Source organism: Myodes glareolus, chromosome 12, assembly GCF_982192425.1.
Source record: "Myodes glareolus chromosome 12, mMyoGla1.1, whole genome shotgun sequence".
Taxonomy (NCBI): Eukaryota; Metazoa; Chordata; class Mammalia; order Rodentia; family Cricetidae; genus Myodes; species Myodes glareolus.
The window spans coordinates 34,637,531-34,656,181 of record NC_142037.1 but is presented as its reverse complement, the minus strand read 5'-3'; the positions used below and the strand labels follow the sequence as shown (position 1 = coordinate 34,656,181).

The window sequence follows — 18,651 nt, the reverse complement described above, 5'->3', positions numbered from 1 at the left end:
AGCATTTTTACAGGAGTGTCTGGGATCTGAACTTAGGTTTTCATGTTTGTGTGGCAAGCCCTTTACTGTCTGAGCCATTTCCCCAGCCCCCGGGGTTTCAATTTTATCATGAGGGCAAGGGGAGCCACTGGAGAGTGTAAAGACTTTTAGCGAGTGTTGATTTAAACTGCATTTGTGGTCAGATTGACCCATAGTTAGTGACTCGAGAGAAAATGAATGGGACGGTGATTTTGTACTTAGAAATTCTAATTTCAAGAAGTTTTCAAAAAGACATAGTTGTTGTTGTTATTATACATGCATGTACGCATACATACATGTATGCGTGTGTGTGCGCATGTGCGTCTATGTATGTGTGTAGCCTATGTAGAGGTGGGAAGACAAGTTTTTGGAGGTCTGTTCTTTCTTTCTATATTTCATGGATTCTGGGGATTGAACTCAGGTCATCTGGTTTGTGAGGCCACAAGTACTTTATGCACTGAGCCATTTTACTGGCCCAAGATGTTTTTAATGAATAACAACGAAAGACGTGGAGGGCAAAAAAACCAAATAAAACGTAACACTTTATTATTATTATTATTATCGTAGAAGGAATTCACCAAAGTCTTCAAATTATGCTATGACATCTTTAATTATAAAAATAAGCAAATAAAATAACTTGCATCTGTCATTACCATGATATGTTTCATAACTTTTATATGCACATGGAGCTTAAAAATGTAATTTAACAATAAATAATGACATATACCAGATATGCTCACTGTTTATTCCAGTACTCAGCCAAAAACCTAAATATCACTTAAATTATAAATACATAATGCAAATATAACGGCACAAAAATGTTCTAAAGTGCAACCAAATCACGAGAGAGGAGATCATGCAAACTGGTCTAGGTCAGCCCCCGAATCACTCTGCAGCAAACACGAGACAAAGCTTTGGAAGTTCAAGGAGGAGGTGGAGGGGCCAGGGCAGGGAGAAAGGAAGCAAACACCTAGCAACATTGTGAGAACTGCTTCTTTCCACGTATGTGGTAGATATATGTATTGTTGACACATATACCAATATCACTGCGGGGAGAAAAGAGGCTATACCACGGTTTGAAGAAGTCGCAGCAAAAAATAACAATAATAATAAAAATAAAAGAGAACAGAGGAGAAAGAGAGAAGAGAGAAAGAAAATCTACCGAACTAAAGTAAAAGAGAAATTTACTAGGAATTCTCATAAGCTACTTGCCACTTTGGGGTTCTGGCTTAGTGAGTTTGCAAAATGCACAACACACACACTTGGTTAGCTTTTCTGGTTCAAAGAAGTCAGCCTTGCCTGGGGCGGGAAGTGGGGGAGAGGGGTGAATCTAGCTTAGAGTATGTGCTACCTGATTTCCAAGAGGCTAAGGCAGTGTCCATTTGCTTGGGACCTGGGGATGGGACAGTTCTGAGTATAAAAATGCCCTTAACAATCTGATGTCAGCACGCTTAGAGGCTGTGTGGGAACGGAGACAGCAGCGTTTGCGCCGCTGCGGCCGTGGCCGCGGCTGCGACTGCCTGCTGCACTGATCTTGGTCCTTGAGCACTTTGTTTCTGGTTTTAAAGGCTTTGTGGTAAAGTTGTATTGCTTTTTATTTCCCTGGAGAGGTGCCCTCCCTCCTCCCACCAGGGTCCCTATCACTCAATTTGGTCAACTCTGCGGTGTAGCCTAGTGAGAGTCAAGCACCAATAGTTTCTACCCAAGTGACTTTGGAGCAGCCCCTTCCGCTTCCTCTCTCGGCATTGACCTTTGGTGAGCAGTGACACTCATAAGGGGCTGTTGGGTTCAAGGACAATGACCCTGAGAAACTACTGTTGTTCGTAGACAGGTTAATCATTTGGCTTTGGTGGCTGCCATCTTGTAAACATCACAGCGGAAATGATCAAACCACCAGCTCTTACGCCCTCCTTCATTCTCTCTATATTTTTTCTTTTTTTTTTCTTTTTTCTCTTTTTTTTTTCTTTAAAGATCCTACAGAGATGGTCCAGCTGCCAGGACTACTTTGGCAAGCAGCGTGTTACAGGACAATGGAAGAGGAGTCTATTAAGGCGGGACATCCCAGGGTTATTTACACCCCCTGAAGCCCAAGTTCCCCAGACTGAAGACCCAAAGGCTGATTGACTCATTCCTGATTGGCTTAGAATCTCCCACACCATCACTGACCAGAGTGCCAGGCACTGATGGAAGGTTATGAGCCAAGAACTGCCACTTCCAAGGGGACAGTAGGCCTTGTCACACTCAGTGTCCAAGCCCAAAGGGGTGATCTGTTTGAGTCCTAATTCCCAGTTGGATGTGACAGAACCTTTTCAAGATACACCTAAGTCAAATGTAGCCTCTGGGTTGAGGTGGGCTGGGAGATTGACATTTTACCTGGGGTCCTTCAGATAACCTGTTGGGTTTTCCTATCTCGTATAGGCCCATCTGAAGTTCTGATGTTGAGTTAAAACTACTTCTACCCCCTTAGTTATAAAAAAGGCCACAAGGAGCATGAACGCGGATATCTGGAAGTGAGATAGTTATTTCATTCCCAGGAAAAGGAAAATAAAGCTAAGGTACAAAACTAAATCTATATGCGATAAAGTTCTTATAGACTGCTTAGTTAAGCAGAGTCCTCTGGAATTTATGTACAGTACATTAGTTTCCAGCTATTTATATTCCACAGTTAGACCTTAAGATTCTCTGTTTTTAAGACAATTGTTAAAGATACTTTTAAAGCTCTGAGCAGTTACAGTACATAAAGATGTTAGCTTTCTGTTTTTCATTAGATGCAAGAAGATGCTGGCTCAAAGTCTGGTGGGAGAACCAGGCTTGAGCAATTTGGTAAATATGTCAGAAAGGAAATTAGGCATTGGAGGATAGAGACCATAAGACTCGCTAGAGATCAAGAATTCAAACGTGACATTCATATTCGTCCATGGCCAGCACAGATTCATAACACGAATTCCATTCAACATATTTATGAGCATTTAAGACATGCATTTAAATAAAGTTGTTTTGTATTGGCTAACTCTACTGGGTGACCATTCTAAAGGGCTCTACGTCTTCAGATTACAATGACTGGGAAGTTACATGAACGTTTTGTGTTTGAGGAGCAATTGGTAGGGATCTGGGAAAAGAATTCATAGAGAGAGGGGATAAAAGAGACTACAGTCTCTCAAGGAGAGGATGAATGATCACGTGTACTCCGTTGGTAATAGTGCTGTCATTGCAGAATGTTGGGATATTGATTACGGAAGCCTAGTTTCATGCAATTTTCTTTAAGGGGGGGGGCGGATAGAAAATAGAGATTACTTAAAAAAAAAAAATCAAACCAGGCACAGTACACTCAAAGTTGGTGTGTCAACACCCCTAAAATGCTATTCGCCGAGGCTGTGAATACCTCCCCCTGCTTACGCACTCTCATGGGAGGTGCGTTTGATGTGGGAGGGAGAGTCCCCCTCACCTCGAAGGTTCCTGAGGAGGACTTTCAGCTTCTGTGGCTCGTTTGTGCGCCTCCTGTTGAAATCGGCTCTGGGGTGCGTCTGGGCACAGTGGTCTGTCTGCAGGATGTGGAAGAGGCTAGCCATGTTGGGCCCTATCTTCTCCATCAGGCTGTCTCTGATTGTGCGGACTGTGTCTTCATCACACTCCAGAAGGCTTCGGACAAGTCTGTTGTAGTATCTGCAGCGGGAAAATGCTTTATTAGGGAAACCCAAGTAAGGACAAGGTTCTGACATCAGTGCTCAAACTGTTCAAAGCTAAAGGCGACTTTCCTTTCCCTCTGAGCTCTGGGTTTACCTTACCACACTAGAAAGCCCATCTCCAGGTTTACCCTTCAAGAGATGTAGATCAAACTGACAAGTAGTAGGCTGACTGTATGGTCTGAAATTCTGGAAGGCAAGGACTCTTAGGAATAAATGGGACAACACAAAATGCTCTCATTGTGTAGAGAAGAAATTAGGATGTGCGCTCAGCATCCTACAATGAATGAATGGCAGAAGCAGACTTAATCACGTCCACTGTACTATACCCATGTATGGACTCATGTAAGATGAGCACAATAGCTGGGTCTGAAGCTCAGAGTTTGTGTTCGTACCACATCATTGCCCAGGGACTGACAGTGAATTGGATGCCTTTTCGCAGTTTCCCTTTACCCTGGTGCGCGTGCTCAAGAGCATGTGCTCATGAATACGCTTTCTAACTGCTTTGGTCTAAAGCCATGCATTTTCCTGTGAAATCGACTTTCCTTACACCCACTCAGCCAGTCCTGAAAAGGCTGTTGGCTGAATGACTGTTTTGAGGCTTCCTTCAAAGGCTTAGAGTGGCCTTCTGCAGCCAAACACTAGGTAGCAAGGGCGCTTAAAGGGAAAGATTAATGCCCCTCAAAGGTTCCTGCTCTGGAAGCCCATGAAACCCTCTCACATGGTTCAGACTTTTGTGACCTTTTCCTTCTTTGGACGTCTCACGGGCTTTAGTTATCCCCTCAAGCAGAGACATTTGATGGCATTATGACTATTCATTTTTCCCTGGCTTGATTTTGAAAATGTCTCAAGGGCAGGGAGGATGTCCTTACTCTTGGTATCCAAGTGACTGAATATCATCAGGCTGTATTGTCTGCTCAATAATTCACTGTTGAATTTCATATTCTCCCCTTCCCCCGAGGAAACGGAACTTAAATAACATGGTGACTCTCTTGCCTGAGAAGAACACATCCACCTTTGCTCTGTATGCATAACACTTCTCTTGGGTCTCGCTGTCTGCCCCTATGCTATTATATCTATACTGAAATATTTCCTCAATATATCAGCTGAACTTTAACATCAATGGAAAGAATATAAAAATATTCTTCTCTTGTACAAAAGAAATTCTCAGCTTCCTGAAGAAAACTGATCTCTTGGTCAGGTAGATTTGTAAGCAAACAAACAAAATTCCTAATGACAAAGACCTTTGTGTTTGGTATAAGTGACTGTCACGTATGCAACAATTCTCTGAATGTCAAACAGTGCTGCCAAGGCTTTGAAAGACGGAGCCATCTATATTCAAAACAACTCATAGAGTTCAGATAGTTTCTAAACTGCCGGGACATTTCTGACTCAATAGTTGTGTAAACCTATTAGCTCTGTGTTCATTGACAGGAGTCTCCCCTGGTGACCGTGACCTGCTGTCCTGATGTGGCGAGACCCTTTTCTAGGAGTGGTCAGGATGTCACTGAGGGCCACAGGATCATCCAGGCGGGAAAATCCTGTTTATTTTTAACTCATCTCCCATAGCAAAGGAACAAGCATCTTGCTGGAATAACTTGACCCCCTAGAGAGGTCACTAGAATGATGGACAATGAAGAGGGTAGATCGTGAGTAATGAAGGATAATGGTCACCTTTCTCTGAGCAGGAGGGTCAAGCTGGGGCTGGGGAGAGAGAGGACAGCGTCTGGCTTGCCCATTGTCCTGGTTACAGCCATTCTTTCAGGGACAATTATATCCAGCTGTGAGTGAAATTGGGCTTCTCTGGCTCAGAGGAGCATTTTCCAACCCTTTGGAATCACAAAGCGCATGAGTCAAGCTGAAGGTCCTTGGATGGAGAAATGGGGAGAAAAGTAGTTTTGGAAAAACTGAGAAAAAAAAGAAACAATTGTGCCCCATTATCTTCAGCCATCTATATCCTCATTCTTCTCTGGGCATCTACCAGGAATTAGCTCCCCTACACCTTGGGGTCTGTTTTAGAGGGCAGTCACTTCTTGGAGGAAAAGGTGCCCAAAAGGAGGACATAACTCAGAGAAGTTAACCCTTTCACACCTAGAGAGACCTCTTCATGATACATGTGTTCCAAAACAGGCTGAACAATATGATTTCTCTTTAGAAACAGAAAGAATAAAAAAGTTCCTCCTTTAACAGAACTGGAAGCTCTTGTCTGGATGGAGAAGTCTAAACCCCTTAAAGAGATTCAATTTGTCTGGATAACCTGCAGCTTTGGTGTTGCTTTCTCTAATGGACTGACCAGGGTACCCACTCTTGGGTTTTCTTGGCAATGACCCCAGTCAGTGTGCCTACTCTTCTGCTTCCCTGAGGGGGCTCTGATCACTCAATGGAGGAGGCTAAGAGAACGTCTTAAAACAGGAGATTCTACATGGCCCTATTAGGAGCTCCTCAAAGGCTGAAGCCCATGCCAGATTGCCTGATATCCGTTCAGCTAACCCTGTTGTCTCCAATGTGACTGGAATGCGGCACTTAACTCTGGACTGTGCAAGCCAATGAGAAGACCTTTGGTACACGTTGCTAAGCAACACAGATGCTCTAAGAGGTTGTGCCTCCAGCAAAAGTTGACTTAGCAATTGTCATATATTTATTGAGCACCCTTTTATACTAAGGACACATAGTTACTTTAGCTGTAAAGAGGGATGTGTCTTCTCTTTTAGGAGAGAGCACACACAGAATTCCTTGCTGAATACCATGGTGTATGTAGATTTAGCTATTCATGGTATTCTATTTTTGGGTTGCAAGGACTTTTTGCAGGGTTTTTCTGGCTGGTTTTTTTTTTTTAAGTAGAAATCAAAATAGATTGGCTCGAGGCCATGTGAATTCTGGACCCTATTTGGTGACTCACAAGCTGTGAGACCTTCAGGTTGCTTGTCTCACAGGACCTCTGTCTTCAGTCAGTTAGACAGGGGCCATGGGGTCTGGATAACTGTCCCCTTCAGATGAAGGGGCAGTAGGGTCTGGATAACTGTCACCCTTTGCTATGGTATTTTGTTTGTAAGGATTCACTGTACATTTTTCTCTTCCGGGCTAAGAAAACAGTACAACCCAGTAGAAGCTCCCTCCTCTGCAGGGGGAGTTGGGATGATTCAGTTCTTTAGCCTGGCACCCTTTATGGCACGAGGTTACTCATTGCAATGGGGTAGCAGATGAAGCTTTCTGGTCTCATAGCCTAGAAGCACCTTTTACAAAGCCCATATCTTTCTTCTTGTTTTGGAGAGTCCTCGAACCCACCCCCTCCACCTCCCCACTCCCTGATAAAGAAAAAGATCAGATATTCTCCATAGCTACAGTTTCAGCCATGCTTCCCAAATACAGATTCTGCCTCGGAACGTTCTGTGTGAGCGTTTATAAATAGTCTTTTGTTTCCCTTGATCAATATTATTCTTCTGTTTCCTGTTCCCTATCCATGCCCTAGAGAGTTGGGCGCTTTGTCAGTTTTCCCACTCTGGGGCTGTGCTGGGCTCATTGGTTCCCAAGCCTCGCAGTGTCTTGCCCATCTCTTCTTCGCTTCCTGCTGCCCTCAGGACTGAAGGTCCGGGTTGCAAATCGAGGCAGGCGGACTCTCCCCGCTACCTTCTCCCTCTGGATGAACCTCTCCCACGTCCACGTCCTGCTCTGCCTTACAGGTTTTGGATTCTCCCAGACCTAAATCTCACGCTAGACAAATCACAGGAAGGTGGAATGAACCTGTAACTACTTCCCGTAGCAGTCCCTTGCCAAGCGGCAGGAACTGTGCGTGTGTCTATGTTGGGACGGAGGCTGGGAAAGCAGGATGTTTCAGGCGGGCGAGGAGCTGAAACAGAGCTAGCAGATCAAGCCCCTCCTGGAACGGAAATCGTTCCAGTCCTGAACATCAGATGTGAAATACTTGGATAAAGGTAAGCGCTACTTGAGAGAGTCTGGTGTGTGAGTGTGCCACCCTTTCCCCCTTGACCTTTCCTACTGAATGTGAACAAGAGGAGATAAGGAGACTGTGCCTGGACCATTTTCTGAAGGCGGTGCAAACAAGGCACTTTGAAAAAAGAATAATGATCTGGCTAAGGATACCTTTCCCAAGTTTCCTCTGGGGGTGACGGGAATCTTTGGTCCAAACACCATGGCTTCTACGGTGAATCCCTTTGCACAAGGGAAAATGCCGCTTTAATTGAAATAGCTGGCTCAGTATAGCTTTGAAATTGGTCACCTGCCAACTATCCAAACTTGTGCTGATGAGTCTGCTAATATGCCTCCTTTAGAAAGGGTACATAGCTACATCCTTTGTATTGTCCTACCAGGAAGTCTTCATTTCTTTCCCCGATGGCAAAGGGTTAGTCTCCAACCAGTGGCCAAGCGTTAACCCTTTCTTCCTTCAACAAAAATCTTTCTAGGAGAATTTTTTAAAAGAAAAACCAAGGTTGATCTAGAGAGACAGACCATTCGAGGAAAATAGAGTTGATATTTTTTCCCCGTTCTGAGAAAATCAGTAAGGACTCTGGAAGAGTTGTCAACAAGGGCTGCACGGGAGATTTCTCTAAGATGACTTGTGGGCCTGTAGGCCACGAACCTGTGGTTCAGAATGGCTCCTACATGTGACAAAAGTTTTATGTTAAGGGCAAAGCCTCAGATAGACTCGACCACTGTCATTCTCAGAAAGGATAAGGCCATTTGTCTGGGAAATCTACCAGATTGAGAGTGTGATGAGACCAGAGTAACAGAACCATTCCTTGGGAATGCATCAAGACTGGGTGGGAGAGTCAGAGACTCATAGGGTTTCATCCACTCATGGGATTTGGCTTCCGGAATGCACAGTTATCCTCCACTGGCTTGCACTACTACTGATTCTATCTGTCCCTGTCCACCCCTCATTTCTTGCTAGCCATCTTTCCAAGATGCCCATGCTGGACCAGGATATCAGGTCTCTTGTGCATCATTCCTGTCTGACAACAACTTCAAAGCCAAAGACCCAGCAAGACCTGGAGCTCAGATGGTGTGGACCCAGTGACTTTGGGTCACCTGAGATACGAATTTGATCTGGGGAGCTCCCACCTCTTCCTTCTGGGGACTCCCGGGCTGGAGGGTTGGGGTGGTGTAAGGCTTTGACGAGGACATTTCACTTTTCATAGAGAAAACTCCAAGTTTTGGGGAAATGGGATGACTTGTTCTGGATTAACCACTGATATATCTGGCTTTGGGACTGGCTTGAAATATACACAGATTTAATAAACGTCTGCATTCTGACATTTGACCTGGGGTGGGTTTATTGGCCTATTGTTCTGTTGGACTGTCACGGTTTCAGCCAAACCTGGTGTCTCAAACGGTGTATCCCAGAGGCTTCCTTGTTGGCTTTAGGCTGTGTTAAGAATTGGACAGAGATGCACCTGCCCAGGGTTCCTGCAAACCAGCTGTCTGATAGCTGGGGAAGATTTTAACACCAGAGGGGAAAAATGTCTTCTCTGGCTTTGCTGGCCTCTCCCCCTCCATGCCCCTGATCGTGAAGAAGAGGACGCCCCCTCCCCCGGGTACCTGTTGGAGAAGTGATTGGGCAGCTGGATGACTTCAGTGATGGCTTCCGGGTTGCGCTTGGCGATGCTGCAGACGTTCAGCTTGCTGTAGCACTCCTCCTGCACCTCGGCAATCATCCTCTGGAAGGTGGAGCACCTCCGGATGGCAAGGAAAACCTTGGAGGTGATCCCGTTGGCGATGCATTTTAAGCTCTCTTTGACAAATGCTTTTCCCTGCCAGGGACAAGAAGACACGTGTTCGTTGGACCTGTTAGAAGCGGTCAGGGTCAATGACACAGGGACCTACAAGGGGACTTGTTTTAATAGCGTGACCAATAGCTAAAAAAGAAAAAGACCTTCTCCCTAGGACTGTCTTGAGCATTTCCGCTCCAGAGAAAGGAAATGAGATGGGAGGAAGCTGTCATCAGCAGTTCCGAGGTGTGAAGATGGTCAGAATCAGGTTTGTGTTCCTGGGATTAAGACTGGTAACTCAGAATTTCAGACAGCAGGCTAGGGCGTTCAGAGGAGAACGTTTTTATTTCCTCTCAAAGCAGAAACACTTTTCTGCTAGTCATTCCTCCTGTTTCAAGCCAGCCGTTGTCAACTCCTTATTTCTGGTCTAGACTGTGCCCCCTCTCCCACATGTAAGTATGTGGGCATCTCTCTTCCTCTCTCTCTCTCTCTCTCTCTCTCTCTCTCTCTGTACGTCTGTGTGTCTGTCTGTCTACACCCTGGGATGAGCCTTTTGAGTAGGAGGCTGGGAAGCAGCTTTATTATGTCCCTACAAGGTAGGCTCCTACAGCCCTGAGCACCCTGTTAAATGACAAGCGGTCAGCGGGAGCGGAAGAGGTCAAGGTCGCATTACCTGAGTGTCAAACTTAGCAGCACTGTACAAGAAGGATTTACAGATGTCGTACATCCCATCTGTGTCACATGTGGAGTTTTCCAGGCATGCAAAAGCCCCACAGCCAACCTGCAGGGCACTGTTGAGGCAGCGAACCACTTCAGCTGAAAAAGACAAGCAGAAATAGTCCGGGTCAAGCCGAAGAACTCTGGGTAGGAGCCAGTAGGTGTAGAGGCCAAGGTCTGAATTTCTCCTTGAACTTTGACCTTGGGTTCCATTAGATAGAACAATTTAAAGAAAAGTGTGTGTGTGGTGGTGGGGGGGGGTCTGATGAGAAAGGGGATGGATGGGCTCTTTTTGCTCCTAAGAGTCAAAGCAGAGGGGATGACTCCCCCTTAGGTACATGCTTTCTGGGTCTCACCCTTTTATTCATTTTGGTGGCTAGAGAAGTTAGGTTAGAGACCTTGTAATGCACAGTGCCTTCTGGTAGTGACAGGAATCAGAGGCTGACAGGGGGAACTCAAGGGCATGGGTAGGCTGTAGGCGGTGAGTGATTGAAGGGCAGGCCCATCCCGATGGGGTCCGGAGAGGATCAGAGGACCTAGCAGCCTTCTGAAAAAAAAAATGCAGTCTGAAGTCAAAAGCATTGGGCATTTTAATCCAAATGGCAAATCCAAAATGATTTGCCGAGTCCACATGGAAGGAGACCCTTCCCCAAGAGGACTTCTAACCCAAGGTGGCATTGGCAGAAGAGACTCGGAGCCCTTTGTATCCACCCCAGCCCCCCAACCACAAGCCAACGCTCCGAGGTGTGAATAATCTCTCATATTAAAAAGGCTTCTTTTCCAAAAGGAGAAACACAGGTGTGGAGAGACAAGTGCAAGGCGTCCCCTGTGCAAGGCTGGAGGAAAACCGCAAAGAACTTGCACCAGGCTTTCGGCATTCTGGAGAAGATCTGCCATAAAAGTAATTTCTCTCCCACAGAAGGAGGGGTGTTCTGGCAGGCAGCTCGGCAAGCAATGATCTGTAGCATTCATACCGTAGGATTCTCCTCCCAGATCAAAAGCGTGGTTTGGTTAGGCTAAGGCTTCCCCGCCCCCCTTCCACCTCCCGCAGCCTCTGGGATGTTACAAGTCATTTCCCTAATTATATATTTCCACGGGTTCAAATTATAACTTTGCTTTAAGCAGTTTTAATATGCATTAGGACTGCTATTGTTTTAGGCAAGCTTGAATTGTGAATCACGGCATCGCTATAGCAACTAAGTACAAAAGGAAGCGAGGCAAAAGGCCTCCTCTCGGCAGGGACCTGTGCTCTTCCATGGGGGAAGCATCTGCAGCATTTTGACACCTGCGGTCCCATCTCCGCCGACAGTTGGGGAGAGGAATGAGCAGGGAGCAAAAAGTCAAGGGGCAGAGGGAGTCCTAATGCCTCTTCGCCTCCGGAGGCCAGGGCCATATACAGTTAACTGGTACTGGAGTCTCGCCGAAAGTAAGACCTTCCCCTCAGAGAAAGAACTGCTTCTTTCACAAATGCACTTCCTCCTAGGGGCCATGGGCTGCTTGGGCGATTGAATGGAGCCGGTGAGAGCGAGAAAGGAGACAGGCAGCCCCGTAGAGAATGGGGTGTGTAGGATTTTTCCCCCTTTCTTCTTTCTGAATCCGCCCTGGATTCTTTTTTTTTTTCCTTCAGATTTGAGAACTATGGTTCCACAAATCATTGTGCAGAGGGGCTTGTCTGGGTGCTCTCTGAAGAGGCAGAGAAGTCAAGTTACAAGGTCTTAAAGGAGCAGGGAGAGGGACCGCAGCAGGTAAGCCGCGCATCACCTTAAGACCGGCTTGTGAAGTATAGAGCTGTGAGGCATGCCAACATTTAAGCCTTTCCCCGCCCCCTCCCCCCAACAAGAGGGTACGTGCCAGATTTCAGGCAATCAGGCTGGCTTATGCAATGAAATACCCTCAGCAGAGCGCCCAGCTTCTTCGTTAGTTGCATGCAATTTATTAAACAAAGGAACTCCACTTCCTAAGGCTATTGGATTACACTGGCAGTTCATTACAGCCAGGCATGAAGCACATTTATTACCGAGATCAGCCGTCAGGGACACACATGCAAAAAGTGAGAGAGGCAGATGAGGACAGCTCTTTCGGGTAGAAACCAGTCCTGGGTTTGCTGGCTTACCTGAATTTTGAGCCGCCACCCGGGATTTTCTGGGGCTCACAGAGTCATTCTGTTCCACCTCGTGCGTTGCAGCAGCACTGATAACCAGCACCAGAATCACTGCTGAGTTTTGGAGCATTCTCTGAGAAGTTTCCGCTAAGTTGTTGGCTTTTTTTTTTCCTCCCCCCCTTTCCTCTTTCCCTCTCCCGGCTTGAGTGAAGATGCGGATCTGGATATACTGAAAGCTTAGGTGAGGATCTGAGGAAGAATTTGTGTGTGTGTGGCTGGCTGGCTGGCTGGCTGCTGCTGCTGCTGCTGTTGCTGCTGCTTCTGCTTCTTACACCTCTGGCTTTTGCAATCTGGGGGCCCAAGAGCTGCACCCAGGGATTTTATAGCCGTCTTATCGGTCCTCAGGATCAGGGACCAATCAGATCCTTCAACTGGTCCGTTTAGCCAATAGGCAGGCACGCTTATTCGGCTGAAGCTTTTTGACTTCTTAGAAATATTTTCCAGCAAATTGAAAGTACCTGCTGCCAATGATTTATATGTGTGTGTGTGGCTGTGTGTGCAGGGATGTGTGAAAAGCTATTTTCACACGCTGAAGTGATAACTCTGTATTGATCAAACTAAAAGGAAAAATCACTTGCCAAGCTCTCCAAGGTACTTGCGAAATCCATCTTATCTTATTTTATTTCTTTTAAATGAACCACTAGGAGGAAAGGGTGTTGGGTGCCTGATAGGGGGATGCGATGCAGATTAGAACTGAATTGAACCATAGCAGCTCTCTAACTTTAGTAGGCTGTTCTCTGTAAGAGCGCAACCTCGTCTTTTGCGTTGTGTGTTCACTTGTAGTGTGCCCCTTTGCCTCTCTGCTGTGATCTGTGACTTCTCACGGGTGTGTGTAAGCCGTGGCAGAAGGATGTATGCGAGTGTAAGAGACTAGTGAACAGCGGTGCTCTGGTTCTAGCTCCCAGCTGTTCCCTCAGCTCCCCTATTTATTAAACCTCTGACCTTGGCCATATCCTTTTACCTTGCCGCTCCACTTCTCAAGTCTTATTCCACACACCTCTAAAATGGTATGATTTCCCAGGGAACATAAAATTTTGAAACAAGGGCTCCTGTAGCCCAGTCTGAACTTGATACATAGCTAAGGGTGACCTTGAACTCCTGGTCTCACCGTCCCCATCTTTCTTATGCTGCAATGACAGGAGTTTGCCACCGTGTGGTGCTGGTGATCAAACCCACAGCTTCCTGCCTGCTGGCCTGCACTCCATTAACTGGCTACATCCCTAGCTCTGGATCACCCATCAACACTGTCTACTTAGTCACCAAGGGCCCTGCCAACTCCAGGAGTGTTGGTTACTGTCTGCGCACACACGCACACCTACTCACTCACACCACACTCCACAGAGGGACATGACAAATGCCTGAAAATTAATAAACTGTGTATTTAAGACCAGCCACTCCATAATCACGTTGAAACAGTGAGCTGGTCAAAGCAAGACTAAACCTGCTGGGTAAACCAGTTCACTTCTTGGGGGTTGGGGAAGAGGCGGGGGGGGGGGCGGGGGGGATGGAGGGGGGACTGGGAAGAAAGGGTAGGGGAAGACCAGAATGTGTAGGAGAGGAGACTGATAAACTGGAGACTTAATGGGAAAATTACAGTGGAATCACAAACCGTGCCCAGCGTAGCCGCTCACAGCGTAGCCGCTCACAGTTTCTTATAAGTGGAGTGTAGGCAAGAAGGCTTGTCTGTAAGTTGTGAAGGAGGCTAATGATTCATGAGAGGACTTCTCAGGGTAGGAAGGTGGTCATTAAGGGCTGGGGTGAGGTGAAAGGATTAAACAGTAAAATCTCGAATATTTTGCAGAAGGTAAGTGAGAGAGCATTTGGCAATTCTGCAGACCTGGGCAGCATGGTCTTGAAAAGACACAGAGCCAGTGGCTTCAGGTTCAATCCTGAAACTTCTCACGGAAGTTAAAACAGACAAACAAAAACGGACACTAATCCTGTCCTCACAAATCAAGGCAAAAATAAGGTCTGTCTCTGAGTGTGTGTACATGTATGTGTGTGCATGTGTGTGAATGTGCACGTGCGCACGTGTGTCTATATGCAGGGAGTGGACTTGCTAAAATGACTTAAAGCCCATTCTTTGCATAAAAGGATTACTAGAAAGCAGAGATGTTTGCTATAACAAGGACTAGAAGGAATAAAAGACACAGAAAATATGTTAAAAATTGGGAGAATTTCCATGTTTCAATTAGTTAATTTTACCTTTTGACTGATTGAATATGCACACTGTTTAACTTATTCCAGTTTTTGTTCATCAGTGGTATTGTCGTTTCTCCAATACCTTTTAGGCAGAACACTGTTCAGTGTTTCAGGGGGGATAAAAGTGAAGAAATCTAGAAGACAAACATAAATCTTGACCTGAGGCACTTGAAATCTAGTTGGGAAGATGACCTACCTTGGGACATCGTCTATAAATTCAGAATGTCATGACTTTGAGGGACAGCTAGAGATTTGAGGAAGGTTTCATACTTCAAGAAGTAAGTGAATTTTAAATTAGGAAAAGTGATGCTAGCTCATGTTTCATGAGATTCTTATTCTGGAAAGCTCTGGGGTTGATTGTTGATGGTTCTAGGCTTTAGGCAGGAATAGAGCCCATAGGACATTACAGAATAGATCACTCACTGGTACCTTCCAAAGAGGGAATAAAGATGTAGGTTCAGATTCTCCCAGAAGGACTTGACTTCCATTCTCCAGTACCCTCTACTTCCTTAGCCATTGCGCACTGCTCGAGGATCCACACTTGACCTCTGGCTGGTCCACCAGCTGGCAAGGGTGATGGCTTTCCTCTGACAAGACAGTTTCTTTTTCCAGCTCGCCGAAGCCTTCACCAGAACACAGTGTCCTGTATGTATCAGGATGTGTTGTGCTCGTGTGTGCGTGTGTGTGTTCGGTGTTGAATTTTCACTCCTTATTTTGCTCACTTACAGCTCTATCTATATATCTAGGGGTTAGTCTCTAGTTGTGCCAAGGGTTTTACAATGGTGGGGAAGACTGCCATCCAAAGGAATACAGTGGTGAGCAGCCACACTAGTCCAATGAAACCAGCGTGCATGCCCCACTGCTAAGTGCACAAGCGCCGCTTCGCTCGAGAATGTTAAGGGAGGGAGTTGAAGGCAAGCACAAGTATCCAAAACTGAGTTCCTGTCCAGAAGCCTGTAGCTCAAGGATATCTGGGCCCCCACCATTACTGTGCTGTATAAGGGACTTTGAAGTGGCAGGGGCAGAACTCTTGGCAATGCTGTGGGTGATATATGGCTCTGTTTGTGACTTTTCTTGGGGAGGGGCTTTGAGAAAATATGGAAGATTCGAGGTCAGTTTTCAGTATCTGAGTTTTATCTTGTAGCAGGAGGCATTAGGGCTCTTTAACAGGAAGACTAAGCTCAGGGAAGGGCTTGTCATCATACAGACAGTGTCTTGGAGGAGAAAGCTTGGAGCTTCATGGGCATCTGTGTTGCTGAGATTGCTATGGTGATTGGAAGGAAGGAGGGTTGACTTGAGAGATGCTTTGTATAAATTCATCTTAGGAACCAACCTAAGGACACGCTTGGAAAAGATCCTTCTCCTAGTTAGGTAAGTCATGTACAACAGACTTTTCCTGCCCTAGTTTTGGCTATGATGTTTTAATTGCAAGAAAGATCTAGCATTTCCATAAGGCAGGCGTTTTCTGGCATTTGCATAGGGTTGTAGATTACCTAACAAAAGTCTTGACTGTACTTTCAGTGGGTGGGGAACCTTCCAAAGCCAAGCTACACAGTTGGAGGTACCTGTGGGGGCAGTGGGTGGGAGGAGAAGGTACCTCTGCTATTGCCCCCAAGCCAAGAAAGTGCTAAGAAGCAGGAAAGAGAAGCTGCCCGCAGCGAAGGCTGGTGATGATGCCCCAGCTGCACTCGTGGAGAGCTGGCTTGTGTTCAGTGGGAAGATTAAGCCAAAAATCTCGAAGGCTTTGTTGGATTTGGCTAGCTTCAACCAGGCAGGGAACAGCTCTTTGCCTTTTTGGTGAGAGGAGTCCAAGACCGCGTGTTTCTTGGTGAATGTTCTGCTAACAGGATTCAAAGTCCTGCAAGGTAGGTCTGACATACTGACCACGGATGGACCACTTTTGTTTGACATTTCCTGGTCTGTGTGTTTTCTGTGGGATTGTTGACTCATGCCTTCCTAACCTCAAGATAAGATGGGGAAATGGAAGGAGGAAGATGAAAGAAAAATATTTTCCTCCTTTCTTTTTTTATTTTTTTTTCTATATAGATTCAGGGGTTTCAGTGTAGACCTTCCTAAATTCCCAAACAAGCCTGACTCTTGAGCATCTCTGATTACTTTAAACTCTACCAAGGATGCAAGAGCAAGGGAAGAAGTACATTAGGAAGGCAAACTCATTCTATGCACCTGCTCCCTCACTAGTCACGCTCTTCACCCTCAACTCTGTTGGCATATGGAGGGTCACTGTGTGCCCAGCTCTAGATGACAATAATGGAGAACGCAGATTCATTTGGCCTATTCCTGTGCCCCAAAGAAACCCGAAGCTGGTTGCTAAGGGATGTGTGTTGCAAGGATTTTCTGGAAACGCTATAAGGCAAGGGACTTAGAGTAGAGCATCTAAGTTTGGATTTATTATTTACCGAGTGATTTTTTTTTCTCATGTGCCAGGCAAGGCTGCAGAGACATATCAGCTGGGAGACAAGAGGAAACCAGGACACAAAGAGAATGTACCAGGGAAGAAGCCTGGCTTACTCTCACTATGTTGTGGGTGTGGAGAAATATGAGATGCGCTTGTTACAGTAGCAAGGCCACCAGAGTTGCAGAGAAAGCATTCATGCTTGGATCTCTGCTCCTCAAGGTGCAGTGAGGTGGGATGGGGGTAGAAAAGAGAAAGGGGACAAGATGACCCGACAGGCTTAAAGAGAACAGACAAGTTGAAACTGGCCTCCTCCTTTTCTCATTCCTCCAGGTCTAAGTTGAGATGTCACTCTTTATCATGGGGACATGCTCCTCCCAGTCCCAGGAGAGCCTGTGAATCTTTAGCCCACTAAGAAGTTCCTGAAGCAAGCCTGAAGATCTGTGTGTCACCCAACTTGTCCTTCAGAAGAACCCGGTGGAAGACCTTGAGTGACATTCCTCTGTTGAGACGCATGAGGGCGCTCAAGCCAACTGACGATGTGGAGATGGTTCCTAAATTCAAAAAAAGAAAGAAAAGAAAAGAAAAGGAAAAAAGAAAGAAGGAAACAAAAGAAATAGAAAAAGAGAAAAAAAGAAAAACCCGTGAGCCTTGGCTCTGTTTGATTGGTTATTGTTTCAAGCCCGAGAATGCTTCTTAGGGTGGGAGGTCTGTTTTTCTGTTGGGGACCATCACCTGAGACCTCCAGGGAATTTGCAGGGCATGGTTTGCACGTTTTGCAGCATACACCGTTCCAGTGCTGTCCCCTGGAGAAACAAAACTTAGGCAAATTAAAATGTTTTTCTACATTTCTCTGTCCAAACTGGGTAGGTCAGTTTAATGGGGCATATCCGATATCACGCAGGGATGCTTGAACTCCTTAATTTACAAAGGAGAGCCTAGTTCAACGTGGGCATGGGTGCCTTTCTCCCAAACAGAAGGAAAGCAAGACCTGTGTCTCATTCATTTCTCTGTTTAGCATTTTTTTTTTTTCCTGTTAGCCATTTCTACTTGAGGCTGAATCACGGCATGTCTGTCATCTTTTGGTGTCTTAGATGTCTCCCACAGGGGTGTAGCAAGCAGCCACAGGGCATCGTTGTGTGCTCACCTACGGTTTTACATAGGGATTCGTATTTTGCTGGATACAGGAGTCCATTTAGGACCACCCCTCCCAGGTACGGGGCTGGCTCTCATGCTGCATGTATTTGTACCCGGAAGTACTCTCACAGTGAGAGCGTCAAGGTTTATCACGCGGTACCACCTGCTCTGTCCGCCGGTGTATGGAGTTGTGTGAGTATTGTGAGAATGTGGTGGCGCTGCAGGAAAAGTCATGGACGCTCCAACCAGAGTGCAAAGCAGCATATGCCCGCGGATCACACAGGGCAGGGCTGGTACAGGATAGCAGGATTGGTGAAACTGAAATAAAAGAAATGCCCGCTCTCACAACCGGTGTTGAGGTGTCATTCTGACATCTTTAGCCTCAAGCCAGCTTGTCGCTTGCAAAATGCTATCCAAATACAAAGGGGTGTCTTGCAGCCATTTCTGAGTGCTAGACACATCCATTGTTGCTAGTTTATTGGCTGAGAAAGGAGGTGTGTATGTTGCGGGGGGGGGCGGAAATGGGTGGGCTTTTATACAAAGTCATCTGACAAGTCGGCAGAAGGGCCAGATTTAGCGAGCAGAGGTTTATAC

General features: G+C 46.1%; 1 protein-coding gene and 1 long non-coding RNA gene across 2 annotated transcripts; one reads left to right on the top strand and one right to left on the bottom strand.

Moving 5' to 3' along the window:
• Positions 1-547: 547 nt before the first annotated feature.
• On the bottom strand, positions 548-12,607 carry Stc1 (stanniocalcin 1). Its single transcript, XM_087912194.1, has 4 exons — positions 12,258-12,607; positions 10,101-10,243; positions 9,258-9,469; positions 548-3,681 (listed from the first exon to the last, which is right to left on the bottom strand). Exons 1-4 carry the CDS (start codon positions 12,373-12,375, stop codon positions 3,411-3,413), a joined length of 744 nt encoding a protein of 247 aa, XP_087768320.1. The 5' UTR covers positions 12,376-12,607; the 3' UTR covers positions 548-3,410.
• On the top strand, positions 7,193-18,405 carry LOC125392312 (uncharacterized). The gene is made up of 4 exons (XR_007229460.3): positions 7,193-7,633; positions 11,772-11,889; positions 16,953-17,142; positions 17,254-18,405. It is a non-coding gene; the product is annotated as an uncharacterized LOC125392312 (long non-coding RNA).
• The last annotated feature ends 246 nt before the right edge of the window (positions 18,406-18,651 follow it).